The 24391-nt window shown below is 47.3% G+C and overlaps 1 protein-coding gene across 2 annotated transcripts in view; it reads right to left on the minus strand.

The window, feature by feature from the left end:
* CLPB (ClpB family mitochondrial disaggregase) overlaps window positions 1–24391 on the minus strand; it is a 167940-nt gene that overhangs the window by 32823 nt on the left and 110726 nt on the right. Inside the window, exons 8-12 of one of the 2 annotated variants that reach the window (XM_077451126.1) lie at window positions 13079–13156; window positions 11462–11517; window positions 11031–11075; window positions 8070–8231; window positions 171–327 (exon numbers count right to left, since the gene is read on the minus strand). In XM_077451126.1, coding sequence (XP_077307252.1) covers window positions 171–327; window positions 8070–8231; window positions 11031–11075; window positions 11462–11517; window positions 13079–13156 — 498 coding nt within the window. The remainder of the gene's footprint in view (window positions 1–170; window positions 328–8069; window positions 8232–11030; window positions 11076–11461; window positions 11518–13078; window positions 13157–24391) is intronic. The other variant, XM_077451127.1, reaches the window with a different exon arrangement.

Here is a 24391-nt window from a genome sequence, read left to right on the forward strand (position 1 = left end):
GGCATTAACATTTGTTTTACCCTTGGGGGGGGGGGGAGGGGGTTAACCTTAGATTGAGGAAAGGGTTCTTTATGGTTAGAGCAGTAAAAAAATGTCTGTACATTCAGTACAAATCTCATCTAGCAGGTGCTCTAGGGGGTCCCCCCCTCCCCCCTCGCCCCCGCACTCACCTAGGCTCTCTGCCAGCCTGTGTCTGTTCATTTCCTGGGCTTCCCGTCGGAGATGCAAAGCATGCTGGGCAATTTCGTCACTGGCGGCGTTGCAGGTCATGATGAAGATGGCGTCTTTGCATTCAATGGTTTTTCCTTTCCCATCTGTCAGCCGCCCCTGAGAAAGCAGAAAGGAGTATCTTTTAAGTGTGCAGTCCCCTAAAAAAACCTGAAATGCCTTTAAATAATACCTCTGGGCAAAAAAAAAAAAAAAAAAAAAACTTTCATCAAATTCCTTTGCAAACCCCAGATATTACCTTGTAAAAGTAGCAGTGACATCATCACTGTGCTGTACATGGCCTGCGCAAAGAGCGGAGCTGTGGGAGGGGCCCAGCAGACTCCACCCACTACAGAATTCTTTTAGACTTGGCAGGTCTCATTACAGAGAACCCGTCACCTAAAAATCATCACATAGGTCAATGCTTAATGGGGGAGATTTCTTATCAAGAATATGTGAAGCGGGGTTTTAACTAGTGCGAAAAACTTGTTCGTTTTCGTTGCATTCATTTTTATTTTTTTCAGAAATTCGAAGATTTGTAAATTCGAAAATTCAAAAATCCGCAAATCCGAAAATCCGCAAATTCAAAAATCCGCAAATTCGAAAATGCAAAAATCCGCAAATTCTAAAATTCAAAAATCCGCAAATTCGAAAATTCAAAAATCCGCAAATTCGAAAATTCAAAAATCCGCAAATTCAAAAATCCGCAAATTTCTAAAATTCAAAAATCCGGAAATTTCTAAAATTCAAAAATCCGCAAATTCGAAAATTCTAAAATCCGCAAATTCTAAAATCCGCAAATTCTAAAATCCGCAAATTCTAAAATCCGCAAATTCTAAAATCCGCAAATTCTAATATCCGGAAATTCTAATATCCGGAAATTCAAAAATCTGGAAATTTCTAAAATTCAAAAATCCGGAAATTTGAAAATTCAAAAATACGTAAATTCAAAAATCCAGAAATTCAAAAATAAAAAAATCCAGAAATTAGAAAATTCAAAAATCCAGAAATTAGAAAATTCAAAAATCCAGAAATGAGAAAATCTGGAAATTCGAAAATCCAAAAATAAGAAAGCAAAATCATCTGAAAATAAGAAAGAATGAAAATCCGAAAATTCAAAATAATAACTAACTAATAATAACTATTAAATTATAGGTATTGGAATTTGCTTTCAAATCAGTTAGTGAATGTAACAAATACGAATTTATCTGAATTTACAAACTATCAGAAATAATTAATACCGCATCTAAACAAATGGAACTTAACAAAATAATAATAATGACTAATAATACATTTTTATTATTATTTACTATTATTAATTTGTTACGTTCCATTCGTTTAGATACGGCGTTTGTTATTTCAGCTAATTTGTAACTTAGTAAACATAAGGAATACGAATTTATCCGAACAGCCAAATTTGAAAGGAAATCCCAATACCTAGAATTTAATAGTTCGTAATAGTTAAGTGATTATTAGTTATTATTTCAGATTTTCAGCTTTTTCGAATTTTCATTCTTATTTTTGGACTTCTGAATTTTCGGATTTTCTAATTGCCGAATTTTCAGATTTCCGAATTTTAGAATTTCCGAATATTTGAAAAAATTCGGAATTTCGAAAAAAAATAAGAAAGGAAAATCCGAACATAAGAAAGAACACAAATCAGAAAATTAAAAATAACTAATAACTATTAATTTCTAGGTATTGGAATTTCCTTTCAAATTTGTCTGTTAGTGAATGTAACAAACACAAATTTTTCTGAAGTTACGAATTATCCGAAATAATGAATGCTGCATCTCAACAAATGGAATGTAACAAAATAATAATAAATAATAATATGTTTTTATTATTGTTATTTATTATTATTATTAATTTATTATGTTCCATTCGTTTAGAAAAGGCATATTTGTATTCGTTACATTCACTAACAGCCAAATTTGAAAGGAAATTCCAATACCTATAATTTAATAGTTAGTAATAGTTAAGTTATTATTAGTTATTTCAGATTTTCAGGTTTTTCGAATTTTCATTCTTATTTTTGGATTTCTGAATATTTCAATTTTTTGTGAACTGCCGAATTTTCAGATTTCTGAATTGCCAAATATTTGGAAAAATTCGGAAAGATTTGAAAATCCAAAAATAAGAAAGGAAAATCCGAACAGAAGAAAGAACAAAAATCCGAAAATATAATTTAACTAACTATTAAATTATAAAGTATTGGAATTTCCTTTCAAATTTGGCTGTTAGTGAACGTAAGGAATACGAATTTATCCGAAATAATGAATGCCGCATCTAAATAAATGGAACGTAACAAAATAATAATAAATAATAATAATAATGATACGCTTTTATTATTATTATTGTTATTTATTATTATTAATTCGTTACATTCCATTCGTTTAGATACGGCATATTTGTATTTATTCCGTTCACTAACAGTCAAATTTGAAAGGAAATTCCAATACCTAGAATTTAATTGTTAGTAATAGCTAAGTGATTATTAGTTATTATTTTAGAATTTTGGGTTTTTGAATTTTCGGATTTTCATTCTCATTTTTGGATTTCTGACTTTTTAATTTTTTTGGAAAAATTCGGAAGCTGGAAAATTCGGATATTTCCGATTTAACGAATTTGTCTAAATTCATTAAAAAACTGAATTCGGGAACGAAACGAATTGCCCGTGTCTAGTTTTAAACGCATGCACGCCGCACATGTGCGTCAACGGGCATCCAAAGTTTTCTATGCCGTGGTAGCGGCAGCTCCTGATCATGTGACCACTGACAGCCAATCGCAGTGGTCCCATGATCAGACAGACCTTCCCGCCCCCTGGGGGGGGGGGGGTAATAGCCAGTTATAGGGGATGCCGAGGCGGGGGCGGAGGAGTGAATACAATTCACTTAAGAGAACTATGTGGAGTGAGGTGTGATTGCAGAGATATTGAAACAATTGATTCTGGGTTTCCATAGGCGGTTCACATCTATGAATGCGTGGGTGCGCGTGCACGCGTCACGTGTAGGGCAGCGCATTGCATTTGAATGGCCTTAAGTCCCCGACTCTTCTGTACAAATCTCGGGCCACCAAAACGCAATGACGCTGCGGTGCGCGTTCACTGATGTGCGTCGTTGCGCGTGCCGCACGTAGGGCAGCGCATTCATTTTAATGGCTTAAAGTCGCTGACTCTTCTGCACAAATCTTGCTCCACCAAACCTCATGATGCTGCAGTGCGCGTTCACTGATGTGCGTGGGTGGGTGGGCGCGCGAGTGTCACGTGTAGGGCAACGCATTCATTTTAATGGCCTGAAGCCCCCCAACTCTTCTGTACAAATCTCAAGGCACCAACCCGCATGATGCTGCAGTGCGCGTTCACTGATGTGCGTATGTGCGTGCGCGTCACATGTAGGGCAGCGCATTCACGCGCGTCGCATGTAGGGCAGCGCATTCATTTTAATGGCCTGAAGTCTCTGACTCGTCTGTAAAATCTCAGGCCACCAACCCGCATTATGCTGCAGTGCGCGTTCACTGATGTGCGTGGGTGCGCGTGCACGTGCCACATGTAGGGCAGCACATTCATGTTAATGGTTTAAAGTCCCCGACTCTGCTCTACAAATCTTGCGGCACCAACCCGCATGAAGCTGCAGTGTGCGTTCCCTGATGTGCGTATGTGCGTGCGCGTCACATGTAGGGCAGCGCATTTGCGCGCGTCGCATGTAGGGCAGCGCATTCGCGCGCGTCGCATGTAGGGCAGCGCATTCGCGCGCGTCGCATGTAGGGGCAGCGCATTCATTTTAATGGCCTGAAGTTCCCGACTCTTCTGTACAAATCTCACGCCACCAACCCGCATAATGCTCCAGTGCGCGCTCAATGATGAGCGTGGGTGCGCGTGCGCGCGTCACATGTAGGGCAGCGCATTCATTTTATGGCTTAAAATTCCCCAACTCTTCTGTACAAATCTGGCAGCAGCAACCCGCATGATGCTGCAGTGCGTGCTCACTGATGCGATGCTGGGCACCCCACTGGGGTCAACTAAAGAGCAACGCGTTTCTGCGATCTCGCGCACGTTCCCGACATGCATAGATGTGAGCCAAGCCTTAGACCCGAGAACAAAAAGTGTGATACACTGTCGTTAACCAGTCTGTGGTGACAACACTCAGTCAGTGTTCTGTATCTGAGGAGGAGCGTTGTCACCCTAGGCTGCCTCTCCTGATTTGGACTACAAATGCCCCCCCCCCCCCCCCCCCCGCCACATTACACAGGGGGAAGCGATTTGCATTTACAGCCAATAACATTGTTTAGGATTTCCGCTCACAGGAAGTTTCCCTCTTTAGGGCGGGATTGACGTGTATTTTCTGTAGCTGCTGAAAATTCTCTGTAGCCCGATGCTAGAAAACGAATGCAGCCGCCACATCTGGCCATCCGCAATACAGATACAGATTTGTCCTCAGGTTTTGCTACACTGTAATAAAAGAGTTCGCACAACGGTGACATATATATTGCGTATTGATCCTTAAGACGATGCGCTTTTAAGGAGCCGTCACGTTCTCGCGCCATAACTGCCTGGCACGCCCTTCTTCCTCGGAGAGAGGGCCGGGGGGGGGGGGGGGGGGGCGGGGGGGAGGGGGGGTGGGGCGCCCCGCACGCCCGCTCCCAGCGTTACTCTCAGGAAATAATAACCGAGGCTTTTTGCGGCTCCCCAGCCGCTCGGCGCACTGACAGATGAAATCTTTCCCGGGTGCTGAAGATTAACACGGCGTTTATTAGCCTGCCGAGCGCCGCGCCAGGAATTGATTTCACATTTGGCTTCTGTAGCGATGATCTATGCACAGAGGATTACTATATTAATCCCGAGGACGGGGGGTGGGGGGGGTAGGGAAGGGAAGGGAAGTGGCGGTTTATGGTCGGGGAGCGTCCTCGGAGGAGACGTACAGAAAACTCATATTATGCCGCACGCAGCAATGACAGACCGGGACCTGCGGGTGAGGGGCGGCTCCCATCCAACCACTGGGGGGGGGCAACGCCTGGGGGGGGTCATCCACTACGATCGCCATCACCCTTCCATACCTTCCCTTTACCCTGCCTGACCTTCTGGAGCAACCAGGGAAGGCAAGATAGAAGCTTTAACCTAAAACTACCCTGCCCTTACTCTTACCTCCCCAATCATCCTGCCCTTACCCCCAGCTCCCTCCTCTTCCCTTCCTTACTCTCACCTACCCCTCAGTCTTGCTCCAACGCTAAACGTCTGCTCTTCATTCTTTCTTTACCTTCATATCTTACCCGCAATCTCTCCTTAACCCTGCCCATAGCCACCAGTATCTCGATTATAGCCCTACCCTTCCTCTCCCCCCCCCCTAAACCCTGCCCTTATCCTCGCCTCCTCCCTACTTACCTCCTCATTCCAGCCCCCAACCGCACTTCTCTACTTTAATCCTATCATAATTTTCTCCCTTAATCCTGCCCTTGCCTCATTAAATCCCCCACCCCCCCAACACTAAAAAATAGCTCCGCTTTACAGCTGACGCCTGGGGCGGCTCGATGTGAAAAGGGTCTTACCCTCACTTGCTCCCTTGCTCCTACCCTTACTGCCTCCTTTACTCTTACCCTCACTTCCTACCTTACCCTCAATTACTCCCCTACTTCCACCCTTATCCTCATCTGCTCCCTTACACCTGTCCATATCCTCACTTCCTCCCTTTTCCCCTACTCTTAGAGTTACTTCCTTCCCTTACACCAACCCTTACCCTTACTCCTACTGTTCCCCCCACTTCCCCCCTACTCCTACCCTTACCCTCACTTCAACCCTTACTATTACCCTTACTTCCTCCTTTAATGCTGCTCTTACCCTAACTTCCTCCCTTACACCTACCCCTCTTACCCTTACTGCCTCCTATACTCATGCCCTTAACCTCACTACCTCCTTTACTCTTACCCTCACTTCCTCCCCTACTCCTATAGTTATCCCCACTTCCTCTTACTCCTACCTTTATCCTCACATCCTCTCTTACTCCTACCGTTACCCTGGCTTCCTCCCTTACACCTACTCTTACCCTGGCTTCCTCCCTTACACCTACTCTTACCCTGGCTTCCTCCCTTACACCTACTCTTAATTCTTCTCTCACTTCCTCCCTTACACCTGCCCTTCCCCCTCACTACCTCCTTTACTCCTGCCCTTACCCTCAATTCATCCCTTATTATTCCCCTCACTTCCTCTCTTACCCTACCTTTATACGTTATTCCTGCCCTTCCCCTCACTTCCTCCCTTACACCTGCCCTTACCCTCATTTCTTCCCTTACACCTACCTTTACACTCACTTTCTTCTATACTCCTGCCCTTACCTTCACTTCCTCCCACCCTTACCCGCACTTGCTCCCTTACACCTGCCTGTACCCTCATTTCCTTCCTTACTCCTACCCTTACCCTCACTTCCTTCCTTAATCCTACACTTACCCTCACGTCCTTCCTTACTCCTACACTTACCCTCACGTCCTTCCTTAATCCTACCCTTACGTCCTTCCTTACTCCTACCCTTACCCTCACTTCCTTCCTTAATCCTACACTTACCCTCACGTCCTTTCTTACTCCTACACTTACCCTCACGTCCTTCCTTAATCCTACCCTTAGGTCCTTCCTTACTCCTACCCTTACCCTCACTTCCTTCCTTACTCCTACCCTTACCCTCACTTCCTTCCTTACTCCTACCCTTACCCTCACTTCCTTCCTTACTCCTACCCTTACCCTCACTTCCTTCCTTCCTTACTCCTACTCTTACTCTCACTTCCTTCCTTACTCCTACCCTTACTTCTTTCTTTACTCCTACACTTACCCTCACTTCCTTCTTTACTCCTACCTTTACTCTCCCTTCCTTACTCCTACGCTTACCCTCACTTCCTTCCTTACTCCTACACTTACCCTCACGCCCTTCCTTAATCCTACCCTTACGTCCTTCCTTACTCCTACCCTTACCCTCACTTCCTTCCTTACTCCTACCCTTACTCTCACTTCCTTCCTTACTCCTACCCTTACTTCTTTCTTTACTCCTACACTTACCCTCACTTCCTTCTTTACTCCTACCTTTACTCTCCCTTCCTTACTCCTACCCTTACCCTCACTTCCTTCCTTACTCCTACACTTACCCTCACTTCCTTCCTTACTCCTACACTTACCCTCACTTCCTTCCTTACTCCTACACTTACCCTCACTTCCTTCCTTACTCCTACACTTACCCTCACTTCCTTCCTTACTCCTACACTTACTCTCACTTCCTTCCTTACTCCTACCCTTAACCTCCTCCCTTATTCCTACCCTTACCCTCACTTCCTCCCTTACTCCTACCCTTTACTTTCCTTTCTCTTAACTCCCAATGGCGGTGGAGTCTGGGAAGTGCATTTACTGTTCAAATGATAACCACTAATTGCAGCCAGGCTGGATGTTTGGAAATGAAAGAGGAAACGCAGCATCACATCCTAACCTATGATATCTCAGCTTATACAGTATACATTTTACAGACGACATATAATAATCTCCGGAACCACCCGATTGTGGTTGGATCAGGATACAAACGGCAAATCCATTGGGACCAATCGATCTCCGTGAGAAGCATCAATTGGTGGCGATTGGCTTCTCCTGGCCGATGGATATTGTCCCCCATAGAGAAGGCCGGAGCTGGAAGTGTCCACACAGGACATAAAGCTGCATGCTCAGCCATATAAGCGTGCAGGTTTATTCCAAGTACGACCTTCCGACAAGCATCACGCCTTTATGGGCAGCCTAAACTTCTATCCGTCAACAGAGAACTTTATTCATCCCTGAAGACAAAACACAAAGAGACATTCATAAGGTCATGGAGGAGGCTGGAAGGGAGACGGCGTACCTCATCGAAGAGCTGCAGCATTACGGTGAGCACATCGGGGTGCGCCTTGTCCACCTCGTCAAACAAGACCACCGCGTTGGGGCACTCCTTCAGCTTCTTGGTCAGCTGACCTCCTTCTTCATGCCCGACGTACCCAGGAGGGGAGCCAATGAACTTGGCCACCTGTTTTACCAATCGACAGTTTAAGTCCTTTACTTTTATAGAAGACGGGGGGGAAAGAAATTCTACAAATGATCCTCAAAAGGACATCATAAAAACAGCAGTACAAGTTGGACCTTCTATCAAACTAGGGGCCACACAGAAAACCAAGGGTGAAATCTACCGAAGCAAGGGCACAGGTTGGTGATTTGGTTCCTGAGGTTCTAACCCATAAATTTCAAGTGCCCGCACAGGAAGTGAAGGAGAATCTATCAAATAGGTGGCCTTAGTCTTGGCAGGGCACTGATGGCTTGCTGAGGTTACATGTTTCCCACCCATTAAGGAAAGAGCATTGACTTTTATTGGATTTTCACAGTAGGCCTTAGGAGGTCAGGAAGACTCTCCCCTTGGGACTCTGGGATCGTCCTACAAAGCCGGCCGTCTGGCAGGTTAGCCTGGTGCTGTCCATACTGTGTAGAGTAGCTGTATAAGCCTCCAAGGCAACAATGGACCCGGAGACACAGCTATTTAGTTAAAGGTGGAGGCACCCCCTGGCTTCTTTTTGGTTTTGGTTGCTCCAATGTTGAGGACTTCTTGTTGGTCCTCAATGATAGAGATGGCAGTGCTAATAAGATGATGTGAGCACTGTACTCTGCATCGCTCTATGTAAGTGCAGGGTTTTGTGGTGATGCCCTCAGGGGGGGTGTGTCCATGAAAGCCTTTACTCACAGGATGTCCTCAGTCTACCAGGTTCCCAGTGCTTGAAGTATGGAGGCCACCATATGAAGGGCGAAATGCATCAGAGGCGGAGTCATGTATGATGGGGAAGGACATGTCAAATTGTCATGGTCTAGTACTAATAATGTTTATTGAGGTTTAACATAAAACAAAAAAGGGCAACGTGCAGCCTGATTTTTTATGTGTTTCACAGTAACAAATGATGTACAGATGTTGGTGGCCTTCATCCCTCCCCTCCTATAAGTCTTGTCCCCACTATATGCTTCAGCCCATTCAATGTCAAGATTGCCAACCTACCCCAATGACTCCCTCCCTTCCCCCTGAGTCTTAGGAGGGGGTGTCAGTATTGTCAATGTGCCCCCATCACCCCCTCCTCCACGCCACTTCCCCCAAGCCTAGAGTGGAGGTGTCAATAATGTCAATGTTCCCCCACCCCCCTCCATACCCCCTGAGCCTAGAGTGGGGGTGTCAGTATTGCCAATGTGCCCCCGCGCCCCGTCCATACTCTCTGAGCCTAGAGTGGAGGTGTCAGTATTGGTAATGTGCCCCTACCACCCCTCCATACCCCTGAGCCAAGAGTGGGGGTGTCAGTATTGGCAATGTGCCCCCACCACCCCTCCATACCCACTGAGCTTAGAGTGGCGGTGTCAGTGTTGGCAATGTGCCGCCCCCACCCCTCCATACCCCTGAGCCAAGAGTGGGGGTGTCAGTATTGGTAATGTGCCACCACCATCCCTCCATACCCCCTGAGCCTAGAGAAGAGGTGTCAGTATTGGTAATGTGCCACCACCATCCCTCCATACCCCCTGAGCCTAGAGTGGAGGTGTCAATATTGTCAATGTGCCCCCACCCCCCGTCGATACCCCCTGAGCCTAGAGTGGGGGTGTCAGTATTGGCAATGTGCCGTCCCCACCCCTCCATACCCCCTGAGCCTAGAGTGGGGGTGTCAATATTGTCAATGTGCCCCCACCCCCCGTCGATACCCCCTGAGCCTAGAGTGGGGGTGTCAGTATTGGCAATGTGCCGTCCCCACCCCTCCATACCCCCTGAGCCTAGAGTGGGGGTGTCAATATTGTCAATGTGCCCCCACCCCCCGTCGATACCCCCTGAGCCTAGAGCGGGGGTGTCAGTATTGGCAATGTGCCACCACCATCCCTCCATACCCCCTGAGCCTAAAGAAGAGGTGTCAGTATTGGTAATGTGCCACCACCATCTCTCCATACCCCCTGAGCCTAGAGAAGAGGTGTCAGTATTGGTAATGTGCCACCACCATCCCTCCATACCCCCTGAGCCTAGAGAAGAGGTGTCAGTATTGGTAATGTGCCACCACCATCTCTCCATACCCCCTGAGCCTAGAGAAGAGGTGTCAGTATTGGTAATGTGCCACCACCATCCCTCCATACCCCCTGAGCCTAGAGTGGGGGTGTCAATATTGTCAATGTGCCCCCACCACCTCTCCATATCCCCTGAGCCTAGAGTGGGGGTGTCAATATTGTCAATGTGCCCCCACCACCCCTCCATACCCCCTGAGCCTAGAGTGGGGGTGTCAATATTGTCAATGTGCCCCCACCCCCCCTCGATATCCCCTGAGCCTAGAGTGGGGGTGTCAATATTGTCAATGTGCCCCCACCCCCCCTCGATATCCCCTGAGCCTAGAGTGGGGGTGTCAATATTGTCAATTTTCCCCCCACCACCCCTCCATACCCCCGGAGCCTAGAGTGGAGGTGTCAGTATTGGCAATGTGCCGTCCCCACCCGTCTATACCCCCTGAGCCTAGAGTGGAGGTGTCAATATTGTCAATGTGCCCCCACCACCCCTCCATACCCCCGGAGCCTAGAGTGGAGGTGTCAGTATTGGCAATGTGCCGTCCCCACCCGTCTATACCCCCTGTGCCTAGAGTGGGGGTGTCAGTATTGGCAATGTGCCCCCAACACCCCTCCATACCCTTGAGCCCAGAGTGGAGGTGTCATGTCAATGTGCCCCTGTCACCCCCCCCCCCCCCCCAAAATCCTGAACATGGAGCAAAGGTGTCAGGGTTTCCTCTGAAATGGAAGTGATCATCACCCCTCCATCCCCTGTGCGTACCTCATGCTTCTCTTGGAACTCAGACATATCTAGGCGGATGAATCCCTGCAAGGGGAGAACAAAAGGTGTCAGAGACGGGACACACAACCAATCAGAGGTCTCAGTTTACTATCACATGATATTTGCCATAACAATCATTTGTTTTCATCCATGTGACCATAAAGCCGACTGTACATGTTACAGTCTGATTGTACAATCTGCTACTAGAGCCATGCCCACACTGTAGTAATATTCCTTCATGAACAATCTACCAGATTTACATCCGATCAGGCAGGACCCCATAATACTGACCTGATGGTACACTGGTACAAAAACGGATTGCAATGTGTGTGGCCAGATTCAATTTGAGCTCTTGTTGTGGAAAATATCAGTTATTAGGCAGATAATGATGGTGACAGCTTAGAGAGCCGAGTGCTGGACAAAGACATTACCTTCTTCACATCTTTGTGCAGGTAGCGAGCCGTCTGCTTGGCCAGTTCAGTTTTACCTGGTGGAAGAGAGAATTAAAATATTCATTGGTGGATGCCGGGTCAATGTACCCACTGTGCCCATTATGAGGAGTTTCCACCATCCCTGTGCTGAGTTCCCGGGTCTGTACACCCGCTGTACCCATTATTAGGGTTCCCACCATCCCTGTGCTGAGTTCCCGGGTCTGTACACCTGCTGTGCCCATTATGAGGGGTTGCCAGCATCCCTGTGCTGAGTTCCCGGGTCTGTACACCCGCTGTGCCCATTATGAGGGGTTCCCACCATCCCTGTGCCGAGTTCCCGGGTCTGTACACCTGCTGTGCCCATTATGAGGGGTTCCCACCATCCCTGTGCCGAGTTCCCGGGTCTGTACACCCGCTGTGCCCATTATGAGGGGTTCCCACCATCCCTGTGCTGAGTTCCCGGGTCTGTACACCCGCTGTGCCCATTATGAAGGGTTCCCACCATCCCTGTGCTGAGTTCCCGGGTCTGTACACCTGCTGTGCCCATTATGAGGGGTTGCCAGCATCCCTGTGCTGAGTTCCCGGGTCTGTACACCTGCTGTGCCCATTATGAGGGGTTCCCACCATCCCTGTGCGGAGTTCCCGGGTCTGTACACCTGCTGTTCCCATTATGAGGGGTTCCCACCATCCCTGTGCTGAGTTCCCAGGTCTGTACACCCGCTGTGCCCATTATGAGGGGTTCTCACCATCCCTGTGCTGAGTTCCCGGGTCTGTACACCCGCTGTGCCCATTATGAGGGGTCCCACCATCCCTGTGCTGAGTTCCCGGGTCTGTACACCCGCTGTGCCCATTATGAAGGGTTCCCACCATCCCTGTGCTGAGTTCCCGGGTCTGTACACCTGCTGTGCCCATTATGAGGGGTTCCCACCATCCCTGTGCTGAGTTCCCAGGTCTGTACACCCGCTGTGCCCATTATGAGGGGTTCCCACCATCCCTGTGCTGAGTTCCCAGGTCTGTACACCCGCTGTGCCCATTATGAGGGGTTCTCACCATCCCTGTGCTGAGTTCCCGGGTCTGTACACCCGCTGTGCCCATTATGAGGGGTTCCCACCATCCTTGTGCTGAGTTCCTGGGTCTGTACACCCGCTGTGCCCATTATGAGGGGTTCCCACCATCCCTGTGCTGAGTTCCCGGGTCTGTACACCCGCTGTGCCCATTATGAGGGGTTCTCACCATCCCTGTGCTGAGTTCCCGGGTCTGTACACCCGCTGTGCCCATGATGAGGGGTTCCCACCATCCCTGTGCTGAGTTCCCAGGTCTGTACACCTGCTGTGCCCATTATGAGGGGTTCCCACCATCCCTGTGCCGAGTTTCCGGGTCTGTACATCCGCTGTGCCCATTATGAGGGGTTCCCAATGTTTCAATGGTCTTTGTGCTCTCTTTAATATACAGTGTTTGGCCCTTCTTTGGAGCTCCGCCACATTTACGGGAAGGGATGTATTTTTTTTTCTCATATTGCAGCTTTTTCAAAATACAAAAAAAATAAAATAATAAAGAATTCTAAAGATATAAAAAAAAAAAAGAAAAAAAAAAGAGAAAAAAAGAGAAAAGCGTCACCTATTCCGGAAGATCCCAGGAACAGGAAGACCAGGGGGTGTTCCTCGTCGTACCAGCCGTTCTCCTTGCGGCGTATGGCTGGAAATTGGCACGGCAGCATATGGAGGGGGGAAGAAGAAGAAGAAAGGAGAGACAGGCATCCTTATAAATCAATGACACAAAACCCCGGCTAATTATCACTAAGTATACACAATGTTTCAGTGCTCTGCGCTCACTCAAACTCCACAGCGCCATTAGAAGGGGGGTAATTCGATTAGCTGGCAGTGCCCTGCGCGGGGATAATCAGGTTAGTATGGATATGGAGGACTGCTCAGGATCAAGTTTTCCTGGATGTGCACTCAGGGTTGCCGGGGAGACGGGGCGAGCGGGGTGGGGGGGGAGGTGGAGGGTGTGGAGAGCGGACAAGGGTGAGCGGAGGGGTCAGCCTTTGCGCGATTGTCTTGTTAGGAGCGCCCCTCGATTGTATGTCGGAGATCTGAAGGGCGAAACATCGGACGGCTCAAGGTCGCGGTGACCTTGAACAAATTATTATTATTTTTTTTTTAATCCTGTCAACAGGACGGCTAGAAGCGTGAGAACGCAGGGTGTCGGGTGTTGTGGATGCGGAGCGATAAGCCCCACAGACAAAAAAAAAAAACAATGTAACAAAGTTCGCAATCTCTCTAATAACAATGTATATATTGATAATGAGATATTAAAGAGTACCTGTCATTGGAAGGTACTAGGCCAACTAGGTGGTCGGAAAGGGGCAGCGTGGCCCTGGTGGCGCGCCAAGGCCAGAGACTGGTAGACAAAAAAAAAAAAGTAGCAAAGTTCGCAGCTCTCTAATAACAAGGTATATATTGATAACGAGATATTAAAGGGTACCTGTCTTTGGAAAGGCACTAACTTAACTGGATGGCCAGAAAAGGGCAGCAGCCCAGTGGTGCCGCGCCAACAAGGACCGCTAGACACAAAAAAAGTAACACAGCTCTCGAATAACAATGTGTATATTGCTAACGAGATATCATAGAGTAACAATCTTCGGTGCTGAAGAGATATTAAAGAGTACCTGTGATTGGAAGGCAGTAACTTAACTGGATGGCCAAAAAGGGGCAGCGGCCCCTGGTGCCGCACCAACAAGGCCAAGGACGGGTAGACAAAAAAAAAACAAAAAAAAGTAACAAAGTTCGCACCTCTCTAATAACAATGTATATATCGATAATGAAATATTAAAGAGTACCCGTCATTGGAATGACACTAACCTAACTAGGTGACCAGAAAGGGGCAGCAGCCCCCGGTGCAGCACCAACAAGGCCAAGAACTGGACTGGTAGACAAAAGAAAGAAAAAAGTAACAAAGTTCACACCTCTCTAATAAGAATGTATATATTGCTAATGAGATATCATAGAGTAACCATCTTCGGTGCCGAAGAGATATCAAAGAGTACCTGTGATTGGAAGGCACTAAGTTAACCGTATGGCCAAAAAGGGACAGCGGCCCCCGGTGCCGCACCAACAAGGCCAAGGACTGGTAGACAAAAAAAAAAGTAACACAGCTCTCTAATAACAATGTGTTTATTGCTAACAAGATATCATAGAGTAACAGTCTTCGGTGCTGAAGAGATACAGTGGTGTGAAAAAGTGTTTGCCCCCTTCCTCATTTCCTGTTCCTTTGCATGTTTGTCACACTTAAGTGTTTCGGAACATCAAACCAATTTAAACAATAGTCAAGGACAACACAAGTAAACACAAAATGCAATTTGTAAATATAGGTGTTTATTATTAAAGGTGAAAAAAAATCCAAACCATCATGGCCCTGTGTGAAAAAGTGATTGCCCCCCTTGTTAAAACATACTATAACTGTGGTTGTCCACACCTGAGTTCAATTTCTCTAGCCACACCCAGGCCTGATTATTGCCACACCTGTTCACAATCAAGGCATCACTTAAATAGGAGCTGCTTGACACAGTAAGGTCCACCAGAAGATCCTTAAAAGCTACACATCATGCCGAGACCCAAAGAAATTCAGGAACAATTGAGAAAGAAAGTAATTGAGATCTATCAGTCTGGAAAGGGTTATAAAGCCATTTCCAAAGCTTTGGGAATCCAGCGAACCACAGTGAGAGCCATTATCCACAAATGGCGAAGACATGGAACAGTGGTGAACCTTCCCAGGAGTGGCCGGCCGCCCAAAATTACCCCAAGAGCGCAGCGACGACTCATCCAAGAGGTCACAAAAGACCCCACAACAACGTCCAAGGAACTGCAGGCCTCACTTGCCTCAGTTAAGGTCAGCGTTCATGCCTCCACCATCAGGAAAAGACTGGGCAAAAATGGCCTGCATGGCAGAGTTCCAAGGAGAAAACCACTGCTGAGCAAAAAGAACATCAAAGCTCGTCTCAATTTCTCCACAACACATCTTGATGATCCCCAAGACTTTTGGGACAACATTCTGTGGACCGATGAGACAAAAGTGGAACTCTTTGGAAGGTGTGTGTCCAAGTATATCTGGCGTAGAAGGAACACTGCATTTCATAAAAAGAACATTATACCAACAGTAAAATATGGTGGTGGTAGTGTGATGGTCTGGGGCTGTTTTGCTGCTTCAGGACCTGGAAGACTTGCCGTGATAAAAGGAACTATGAATTCGGCTGTCTACCAAGAGATCCTGAAGGAGAATGTCCGACCATCTGTTCGTGTACTCAAGCTGAAACCAACTTGGGTTCTGCAGCAGGACAATGATCCTAAACACACCAGCAAGTCCACCACCGAATGGCTGAAGAAAAACAAAATGAAGACTTTGGAGTGGCCTAGCCAAAGTCCTGACCTGAATCCTATTGAGATGTTGTGGTATGACCTTAAAAAGGCCGTTCATGCTCGAAAACCCTCTAATGTAACTGAATTAGGACAATTCTGCAAAGATGAGTGGGCCAAAATTCCTCCAGGACGCTGTAAAAGCCTCATTGCACGTTATCGCAAACGATTGGTTGCAGTTGTTGCTGCTAAGGGTGGCCCAACCAGTTATTAGGTTTAGGGGGCAATCACTTTTTCACACAGGGCCATGATGGTTTGGATTTTTTTTCACCTTTAATAATAAACACCTTCATTTACAAATTGCATTTTGTGTTTACTTGTGTTGTCCTTGACTATTGTTTAAATTGGTTTGATGTTCCGAAACACTTAAGTGTGACAAACATGCAAAGAAACAGGAAATGAGGAAGGGGGCAAACACTTTTTCACACCACTGTATTAAAGGGTACCTGTGATTGGAAGGCAGTAACTTAACTGGATGGCCAAAAAAGGGGCAGCGGCCCCTGGTGCCGCACCAACAAGGCCAAGGACTGGTAGACAGAAAAAAAAGTAACAAAGTTCGCACCTCTCTAATAACAATGTATATATCGATAATGAAATATTAAAGAGTACCTGTCATTGTAATGACGCTAACCTAACTAGGTGACCAGAAAGGGGCAGCAGCCCCCGGTGCAGCACCAACAAGGCCAAGAACTGGACTTTAAGACAAAAGAAAGAAAAAAGTAACAAAGTTCGCACCTCTCTAATAACAATGTGTATATTGCCAACGAGATATCATAGAGTAACCATCTTCGGTGCCGAAGAGATATCAAAGAGTACCTGTGATTGGAAGGCAGTAACTTAACTGTATGGCCAAAAAGGGGCAGCGGCCCCTGGTGCCGCACCAACAAGGCCAAGGGCTGGTAGGCAACAAAAAATAAAACTTAAACTTTGCACCTCTCTAATAACAATGTACATATCGATAATGAAATATTAAAGAGTACCTGTCATCAGAATGCTATTAACCCTAATTAGGTGACCAGAAAGGGGCAGTAGCCCCTGGTGACGCACCAACAATGCCAAGGACGGGTAAACAAACAAACAAAAAAAAAAAAGTAACAAAGTTCACACCTCGTTAATAACAATGTATATATTGAGAAAGAGGTATTAAAAAGCAGCTCTCATCGGAATGACACTAACCTAACTAGGTGGCCAGAAAGGGGCAGCAGCCCCCGATGCAGCACCAACAAGGCCAAGAACTGGACTGGTAGACAAAAGAAAGAAAAAGTAACAAAGTTCATACCTCTCTAATAACAATGTATATATTGCTAATGAGATATCATAGAGTAACAGTCTTTGGTGCTGAAGAGATATTAAAGAGTACCTGTGATTGGAAAGCAGTAACTTAACCGTATGGCCAAAAAGGGGCAGTGGCACCTGGTGCCGCACCAACAAGGCCTAGGACTGGTAGACAAAAAAAAAAAAAGTAACAAAGTTTGCACCTCTCTAATAACAATGTATATATCGATAGTTATGAAATATTAAAGAGTACCTGTCATCAGAAAGGTATTAACAATGACCAGAAGGTGAGCAGAAAGGGGCAGCAGCCCCTGGTGCTGCACCAACAAGGCCAAGGACGGGTAAACAAAAAAAAGTAACAAAGTTCGCACCTCTCTAATAACAATGTATATATTGATAACGAGATATTAAAGAGCACCTGTTATTGGAAGACACTAACTTAACTAGATGGCCAGAAAGGGGCAGCAGCCCCATGGTGCCGCAATAACAAGGCCAAGGACTGGTAGATACAAAAAAGTAACAAAGTTGACACCTCTTTAATAGCAATATAGTATATATATATATATATAAATAGTATATAATATATATTGCTAATAAAATATAGAGGAACCGTCTTTGGAAGGCACTAACTTTAGTAGGTGACCAGAAGGGGCAGCGGCCCCTAGTGCCACACCAACAAGGCCAAGAACTGGACTGGTAGACAAAACAAAAAAAAGTAACAAAGTTCACACCTCTCTAATAAAAAATGTATATATTGATAATGAGATATTAAAGAGCACCTGTTATTGGAAGGCACCAACCTAACTGGATGGCCAGAAAGGGGCAGCAGCCCCCGGTGCACCGGTGCAGCACCAACAAGGCCAAGAACTGGACTGGTAGACAAAAAAACAAAAACAAAAAAGTAACAAAGTTCACACCTCTCTAATAACAATGTATATATTGATAACAAGATATTAAAGAATACCTGTTATTGGAAGACACTAACTTTACTGGATGGCCAGAAAGGGGCAGCAGCCCCATGGTGTCGCAACAACAAGGTCAATGACTAGTAGACACAAAAACGTAACGTAAGTTCACACCTCATCAATAATGCATATACTGAGAAAGAGATATTAAAGAGTACCTGTGATTGGAAGGCACTAACAACGAAGATCTGTGAAAATTAAGTCCCTTCTCCAAATAGCAAGACACCCAAAAGTGGACAAATATTCTCCTTACCGACTCCAAAGTCTCAGCAAGCCCAGGGAATTCGTTCTCCCAAAAAAAACCTATATCGCAGTATAGTTGATCCTGGATCGGTATTACTCAGAGGGTATAAACAATAAAAACTCCCACTGTGTAGTATTTCGATAAAATGTAATAAACTCAAACAAATTGCACTTACAGGAAAAAAAAAATCACGATTATGCGCAGTGTTTAGTTAGTGTTTAGTCCCATAACGCTCTCCACTGTGCGCTGTCCGCCGTAAACCAACACCTCCAAAGAGCAAAACGCGATGACGTCGGAACGCAAGCACCTCCCTCCGCTGCGTTTTGTCACAAAAGGACGCCGTCTGGGGATTGGCTGACTAATAACTTAAGCAGAAGTCAGTTGCCCATTATACGGTTGGGAGAGCGGAGTGCCACTCCGGAAAGGAATCAGCGATATCAATCCCGGGTTGCCAGACCTCATAACACTTCTTTGGGCATGACGTCAGAATGCAAGCACCTCCCTATGTGGCGTTTCGTCAGAAAAGGACGTCATCTGGGGATTGGCTGACTAATAACTTAAGCAGAAGTCAGTTGCCCATTATACTGTTGGGAGAGGGGAGTGCCACTCCGAAAGGAATCAGCGATATCAATCCAGAGTTGCCAGACCTCATAACACTTCTTTGGGCATGACGTCGGAACGTAAGAACCTCCCTACGCTGCGTTTCGTCAGAAAAGGACGTCGTCTGGGGATTGGCTGACTAATAACTTAAGCAGAAGTCAGTTGCCCATTATACAGTTGGGAGAGCGGAGTGCCACTCCGGAAAGGAATCAGCGATATCAATCCAGGGTTGCCAGACCTCATAACACTTCTTTGGGCATGACGTCAGAATGCAAGCACCTCCCTACGTGGCGTTTTGTCAGAAAAGGACGTCGTCTGGGGATTGGCTGACTAATAACTTAAGCAGAAGTCAGTTGCCCATTATACTGTTGGGAGAGTGGAGTGCCACTCCGAAAGGAATCAGCGATATCAATCCAGGGTTGCCAGACTTCATAACACTTCTTTGGACATGACGTCGGAACGTAAGAACCTCCCTACGCTGCGTTTCGTCAGAAAAGGACGTCGTCTGGGGATTGGCTGACTAATAACTTAAGCAGAAGTCAGTTGCCCATTATACGGTTGGGAGAGCGGAATGCCACTCCGGAAAGGAATCAGCGATATCAATCCAGGGTTGCCAGACCTCATAACACTTCTTTGGGCAGGCCCCGCCATTGTATAGAAGTTTGAAGACGGGTACAACTTCATGCACCAATGCGATAAAACGTTTGGATATCCGCAGCAGAGGCCGCCTTCCACTGCAACAAAATGAGTTTCCTGGCATAGAATAATAATAATATACGCACAAGAGCGCGGGGTGCATGGGTCCTGTGTATGAAGTCATCCAACACGCCCAGTAGGCCGACATCAGGAGTACGAGGTAATGGTAAGTTGTCAAAAAAAAAAAAAAGCAAAACACGTCCTTCCAATATACCGATAGAGCAGGACAGGACCAAAACATACCCAAATACTCCGCATCTGTAGACCCACATCCAGGGGCGGACTGACCATTCGGGCACTGCCCGAGGGCCCCATGCCACTAAGGGGCCCCACCAGGGTTCAGAATCAAACCCCATTCGGGGGCCAACCTGGCTGGAGTGTAATGCAACTGGTAGATGAATTTAAACTGGGTATTATCGATCGTTGGACCCGATGAGGTCCCGAAGGCCTCCTCCCACCCCTCCTCGGACAGCCCAGGAATCACAACCTCCCATTTCTGTTGAGACAGTTGGATGGGGTTAACTCCGGCCGACTGGAGGTCGAGACAGTTTCTCAATTTCAGGATATGACAGTCGGCGTCTCTACTGCTGATTCAGAGAGCCCCGCCGAATGTTGACTCATTCAAGTGAGGGGGGGGGGGGGGGGCTGCTCTTTGAGAGCGCGCAACGTGGGCGTTTGCAGCCCTCTAACACAGGGGTCACGGGGTTAAAGCAGGTGGTGGGGGAGGTGATACAACACCTCCTCACAGGCTGTCAAATACACTCCGAAGAGCAACCTAAATGTGGATCGCTCTTCAGAGAGCACCACACAGGTAAAAGGAGTATTGTATTCCTGTCCATTCAGTCTTGAGATTCACACAGCTCCGCCGCACACACACCGAGCAAACCCTGTCGATGAGGCACGGGGACCTCATCTTTGTCTGCTGCAGTTGCACTTTCATTTGCTAGCCCCCTCCCCTCCTCCACCCTTTGTCTTGCCCATGAAAAGGAGAAGCAACAGAGTGATGAGTGCTTCTCTCTCTGTCACTCTGCTCTCCTCTTCTATCAGCCTGCTCCTTGCACCATAGAAAAACCAACCGGCTCCCTGCAGCCTCTCTGCCCCTACACTCCAGTGGTCATCAGGACCAATGCAGGGCTGCTTCCTTCTCTTTCAGTCTGAGCTCTGCTGTAAGAGGGTGATACCAGGCCACATTGAAGTAACTCGACACGATTAATAAAACATCCATTTAATGAAGTATTGGTGATAACAGAGCTGCACTGATTTGTCTATATTATAGCCCCTTGGAGTTTATACTTTAAAGCAGAACTCCTTCCTCCCTTGCAGCCCCTTTGCATTGCAAGAGTTAACTGCTACCTACCCGACCCTCTGCGCTTACTAGGGTGGTCCCCGCAAATTTGTAAATTTGCTGTTCCCTCAAAATAACTCAACACAGCCATTAATGTCTAAACCGCTGGCAACAAAAGTCAGTACACCCCTTAAGTGAAAATGTCCAAATTGGGCCCCAAAGTGTCAATATTTTGTGTGGCCTCCATTATTTTCCAGCACTGTCTTAACCCTCTTGGGCATGGAGGTCACCAGAGCTTCACAGGTTGGTACTGGAGTCCTCTTCCCCTCCTCCATGATGACATCACAGAGCTGGTGGATGTTGGAGACCTTGCGCTCCTCCACCTTCCGTTTGAGGATGTCCCACAGATGATCAATAGTGTTTAGATCTGGAGACATGCTTGGCCAGTCCATCACCTTTACCCTCAGCTTCTTTAGCAAGGCAGTGGTGGTGTTGGAGGTGTGTTTGGGGTGGTTATCATGTTGGAATACTGCCCTGCGGTCCAGTCTCTGAAGGGAGGGGATCATGCTCTGCTTCAGTATGTCACAGTACATGTTGGCATTCATGGTCCCCTCAATGATCTGTAGCCCCCCCAGTGCCGGCAGCACTCATGCAGCCCCAGACCATGACACCCCCACCACCATGTTTGTCTGTAGGCAAAACACACTTGTCTTTGTCCTCCTCACCTGGTTGCCCCCACACACGCTTGTCACCATCTGACACCAAATACGTTTATCTTGGTCTCATCAGACCACAGGACATGGTTCCAGTAATCCATGTCCTTAGTCTGCTTGTCTTCAGCAAACTGTTTGTGGTCTTTCTTGTGCATCATCTTTAGAAGAGGCTTCCTTCTGGGATGACAGCCATGCAGACCAATTTGATGCAGTGTGCGGCGTATGGTCTGAGCACTGACAGGCTGACCCCCCACCCCTACAACCTCTGCAGCAATGCTGGCAGCATTCATAGGTCTATTTCTCAAAGACAACCTCTGGATATGACGCTGAGCACGTGACCTCAACTTCTTTGGTGGACCATGGCGAGGCCTGTTCTGAGTGGAACCTGTCCTGTTATACCGCTGTATGGTCTTGGCCACCGTGCTGCAGCTCAGTTTCAGAGTCTTGACAATCTTCTTATAGCCTAGGGCAGTGATGGCAAACCTTGGCACCCCAGATGTTTTGGAACTACATTTCCCATGAGGCTCATGCGCTCTGCGGTGAAGTTGAGCATCATGGGAAATGTAGTTCCAAAACATCCGGGGTGCCGAGGTTCACCATCACTGGCCTAGGCCATCTTTATGTAGAGCAACAATTCTTTTTTTTTTTTCAGATCCTCAGAGAGTTCTTTGCCATGAGGTGCCATGCTGAACTTCCAGTGACCAGTATAGTTACATAGTTAGTAAGGCTGAATAAAGACACCAGTCCATCCAGTTCAACCTGAGTGAGTGTCTACAATTGTCCCTATCCCTGTACATTGCACACTCACATCATTCCCTACCCTCAAGGAGCCCACAATCCAAGGTCCACATTCATATACTAGGGCCACTTTTGGACAGAAACCAATTAACCTACCCGCATGTCTTTGGAGTGTGGGAGGAAACCGGACGACCCGGAGGAGGCCCACGCAGGCACAGGGAGAACATGCAAACTCCAGGCAGGTAGCGTTGTGGTTGGGATTCGAACCAGCGACCCTTTTTACTGCTAGGCGCGAGTACTAACCACCACACCACTGTGCCACCCACTAAGTATGAGAGAGTGAGAGCGATAACACCGAATTTAACACACCTGCTCCCCATTCACACCTGAGAGCTTGTAACACCAACGAGTCACATGACACCGGGGGGAGGGAAAACGGCTAATTGGGCCCAATTTGGGGGACAGAGGTGGCAGTCTATCCATAAACTGAATAGGTGTGACCTTCCCAAACGGATAACATTTCGGGGCTCACTGATCACGGAAAGTGGATTATGAGGCGCTTACGTTAGGCACACTGTGGACCATCCCATTTATGACCGCTATACCTGCTGGTGGGGGAGGCACTGATTGGCAGAGATAATCAGTGCTTCAAAGACCTATTGATCAGCCGGAAATCCAGTGAGCTCCCAACTTCCTGTCTGAGCCGACAACCCTGTACTGAAATCCCAAGCCGTGTTTTCAGCCCTGACCAGTTCTCCCCTGGCCGGACTACAGAACACCTCCCCCTCTACTTATCTCCAAAGCCCCTCCTTGCTTAAATACTCATTACCTTCTCCTATCCTGGGAACAAAAGAGGGGAAGGTGGCGGTTCAGCTTCAAGAACTTCCAATGCAATACTCCCAACGCACACATTCCTGTAGAGATGGCTGTATTTATAAATGGCTGCTGAACTGACCACACCGGCTGGAGCCGTGCACAGCCAAAGAAAATAACATCGCCGCGGGATTTCCCCCCCCAAAAAAAAAAAATGGGTCCGAAACTTTAACCAGCTATGACATCATTACAGCAGAAAGGGAAGTTTCGAGCCACGCAGGACCCCCCTTCATCAGGCATGTACCGGCCCTCAGTGGGTGGGCACAGATGTCCCCCCCCATATAATTCTTGCACCGGATCGCTCGGCCTGTAACACGGTTTACCGTTTATCCAGACGGCGATGTTGTTTTTTTTCCTGCAAGACAAAGAAAACAATTCCACCCCCCCCTCATTCCCGCAGGGGGAGCGCAGCGGCTTTTATTTTCTCCATTTGTATGGAGGGATGGCGCGGGCCCTTCAGCGATCTATTGAACGGATAAATTCTCCGGATTGTTTTACACAAATCAATAGCGCAGCAGTTATCAGGCTGCACGGGAGAGCGATCGGTCCCAGCCAGTTTGTGAGGGTAATAAATGTGCCGTTATCACATCTATTCATTTTCAGGGAGGGGGGCGATCCTCGCATCTCCGCGTTTGCGTTATCTGGGATACGGGGCGCTCTGCTGCGCCGTTCTGTGCCAAAAGGTTTACAGCACTAATATACTCTAACCGCTTCTCTAGCAAGGTGCGTTTAGAAACGGCATAGTAGGCAAAGGGTTAAATCCAGCTCACGGCTGAGATGAAATCATTACTCTGCTGCAGGCAGGAGGAAGCATTTCCTCAGTCTCTCCCCCCCCCCCCCCCCAGTGATCAGACTGTACACTGTAACTTTGTAGAAGGAAGAGGAAGCCTTTCCGGTCTCCCCTCCCCCAGTGCTCAGATTGTACATTTTAACTTTGTAGTGAGTCACAAGGTAGGAGGCTGATCCGCGTCAGACATTTGCAACCGCATCCAAGAACTGCGCGGGCATCAGGATTTACATGGATTGAGTCATATCTGAGCTGGCATAAAAAAAAAAAAAAAATGCTCACTGGTCCATTGAGTCCAGCGTAGTCTTCCATGCAGCCGAAGATCTCCTCCTGCCACTCTGC

Source organism: Lithobates pipiens, unplaced genomic scaffold (genome assembly GCF_037356315.1).
Source record: "Lithobates pipiens isolate NorthernLeopardFrog02 unplaced genomic scaffold, aLitPip1_a1.2 Scaffold_23, whole genome shotgun sequence".
NCBI lineage: Eukaryota > Metazoa > Chordata > Amphibia > Anura > Ranidae > Lithobates > Lithobates pipiens.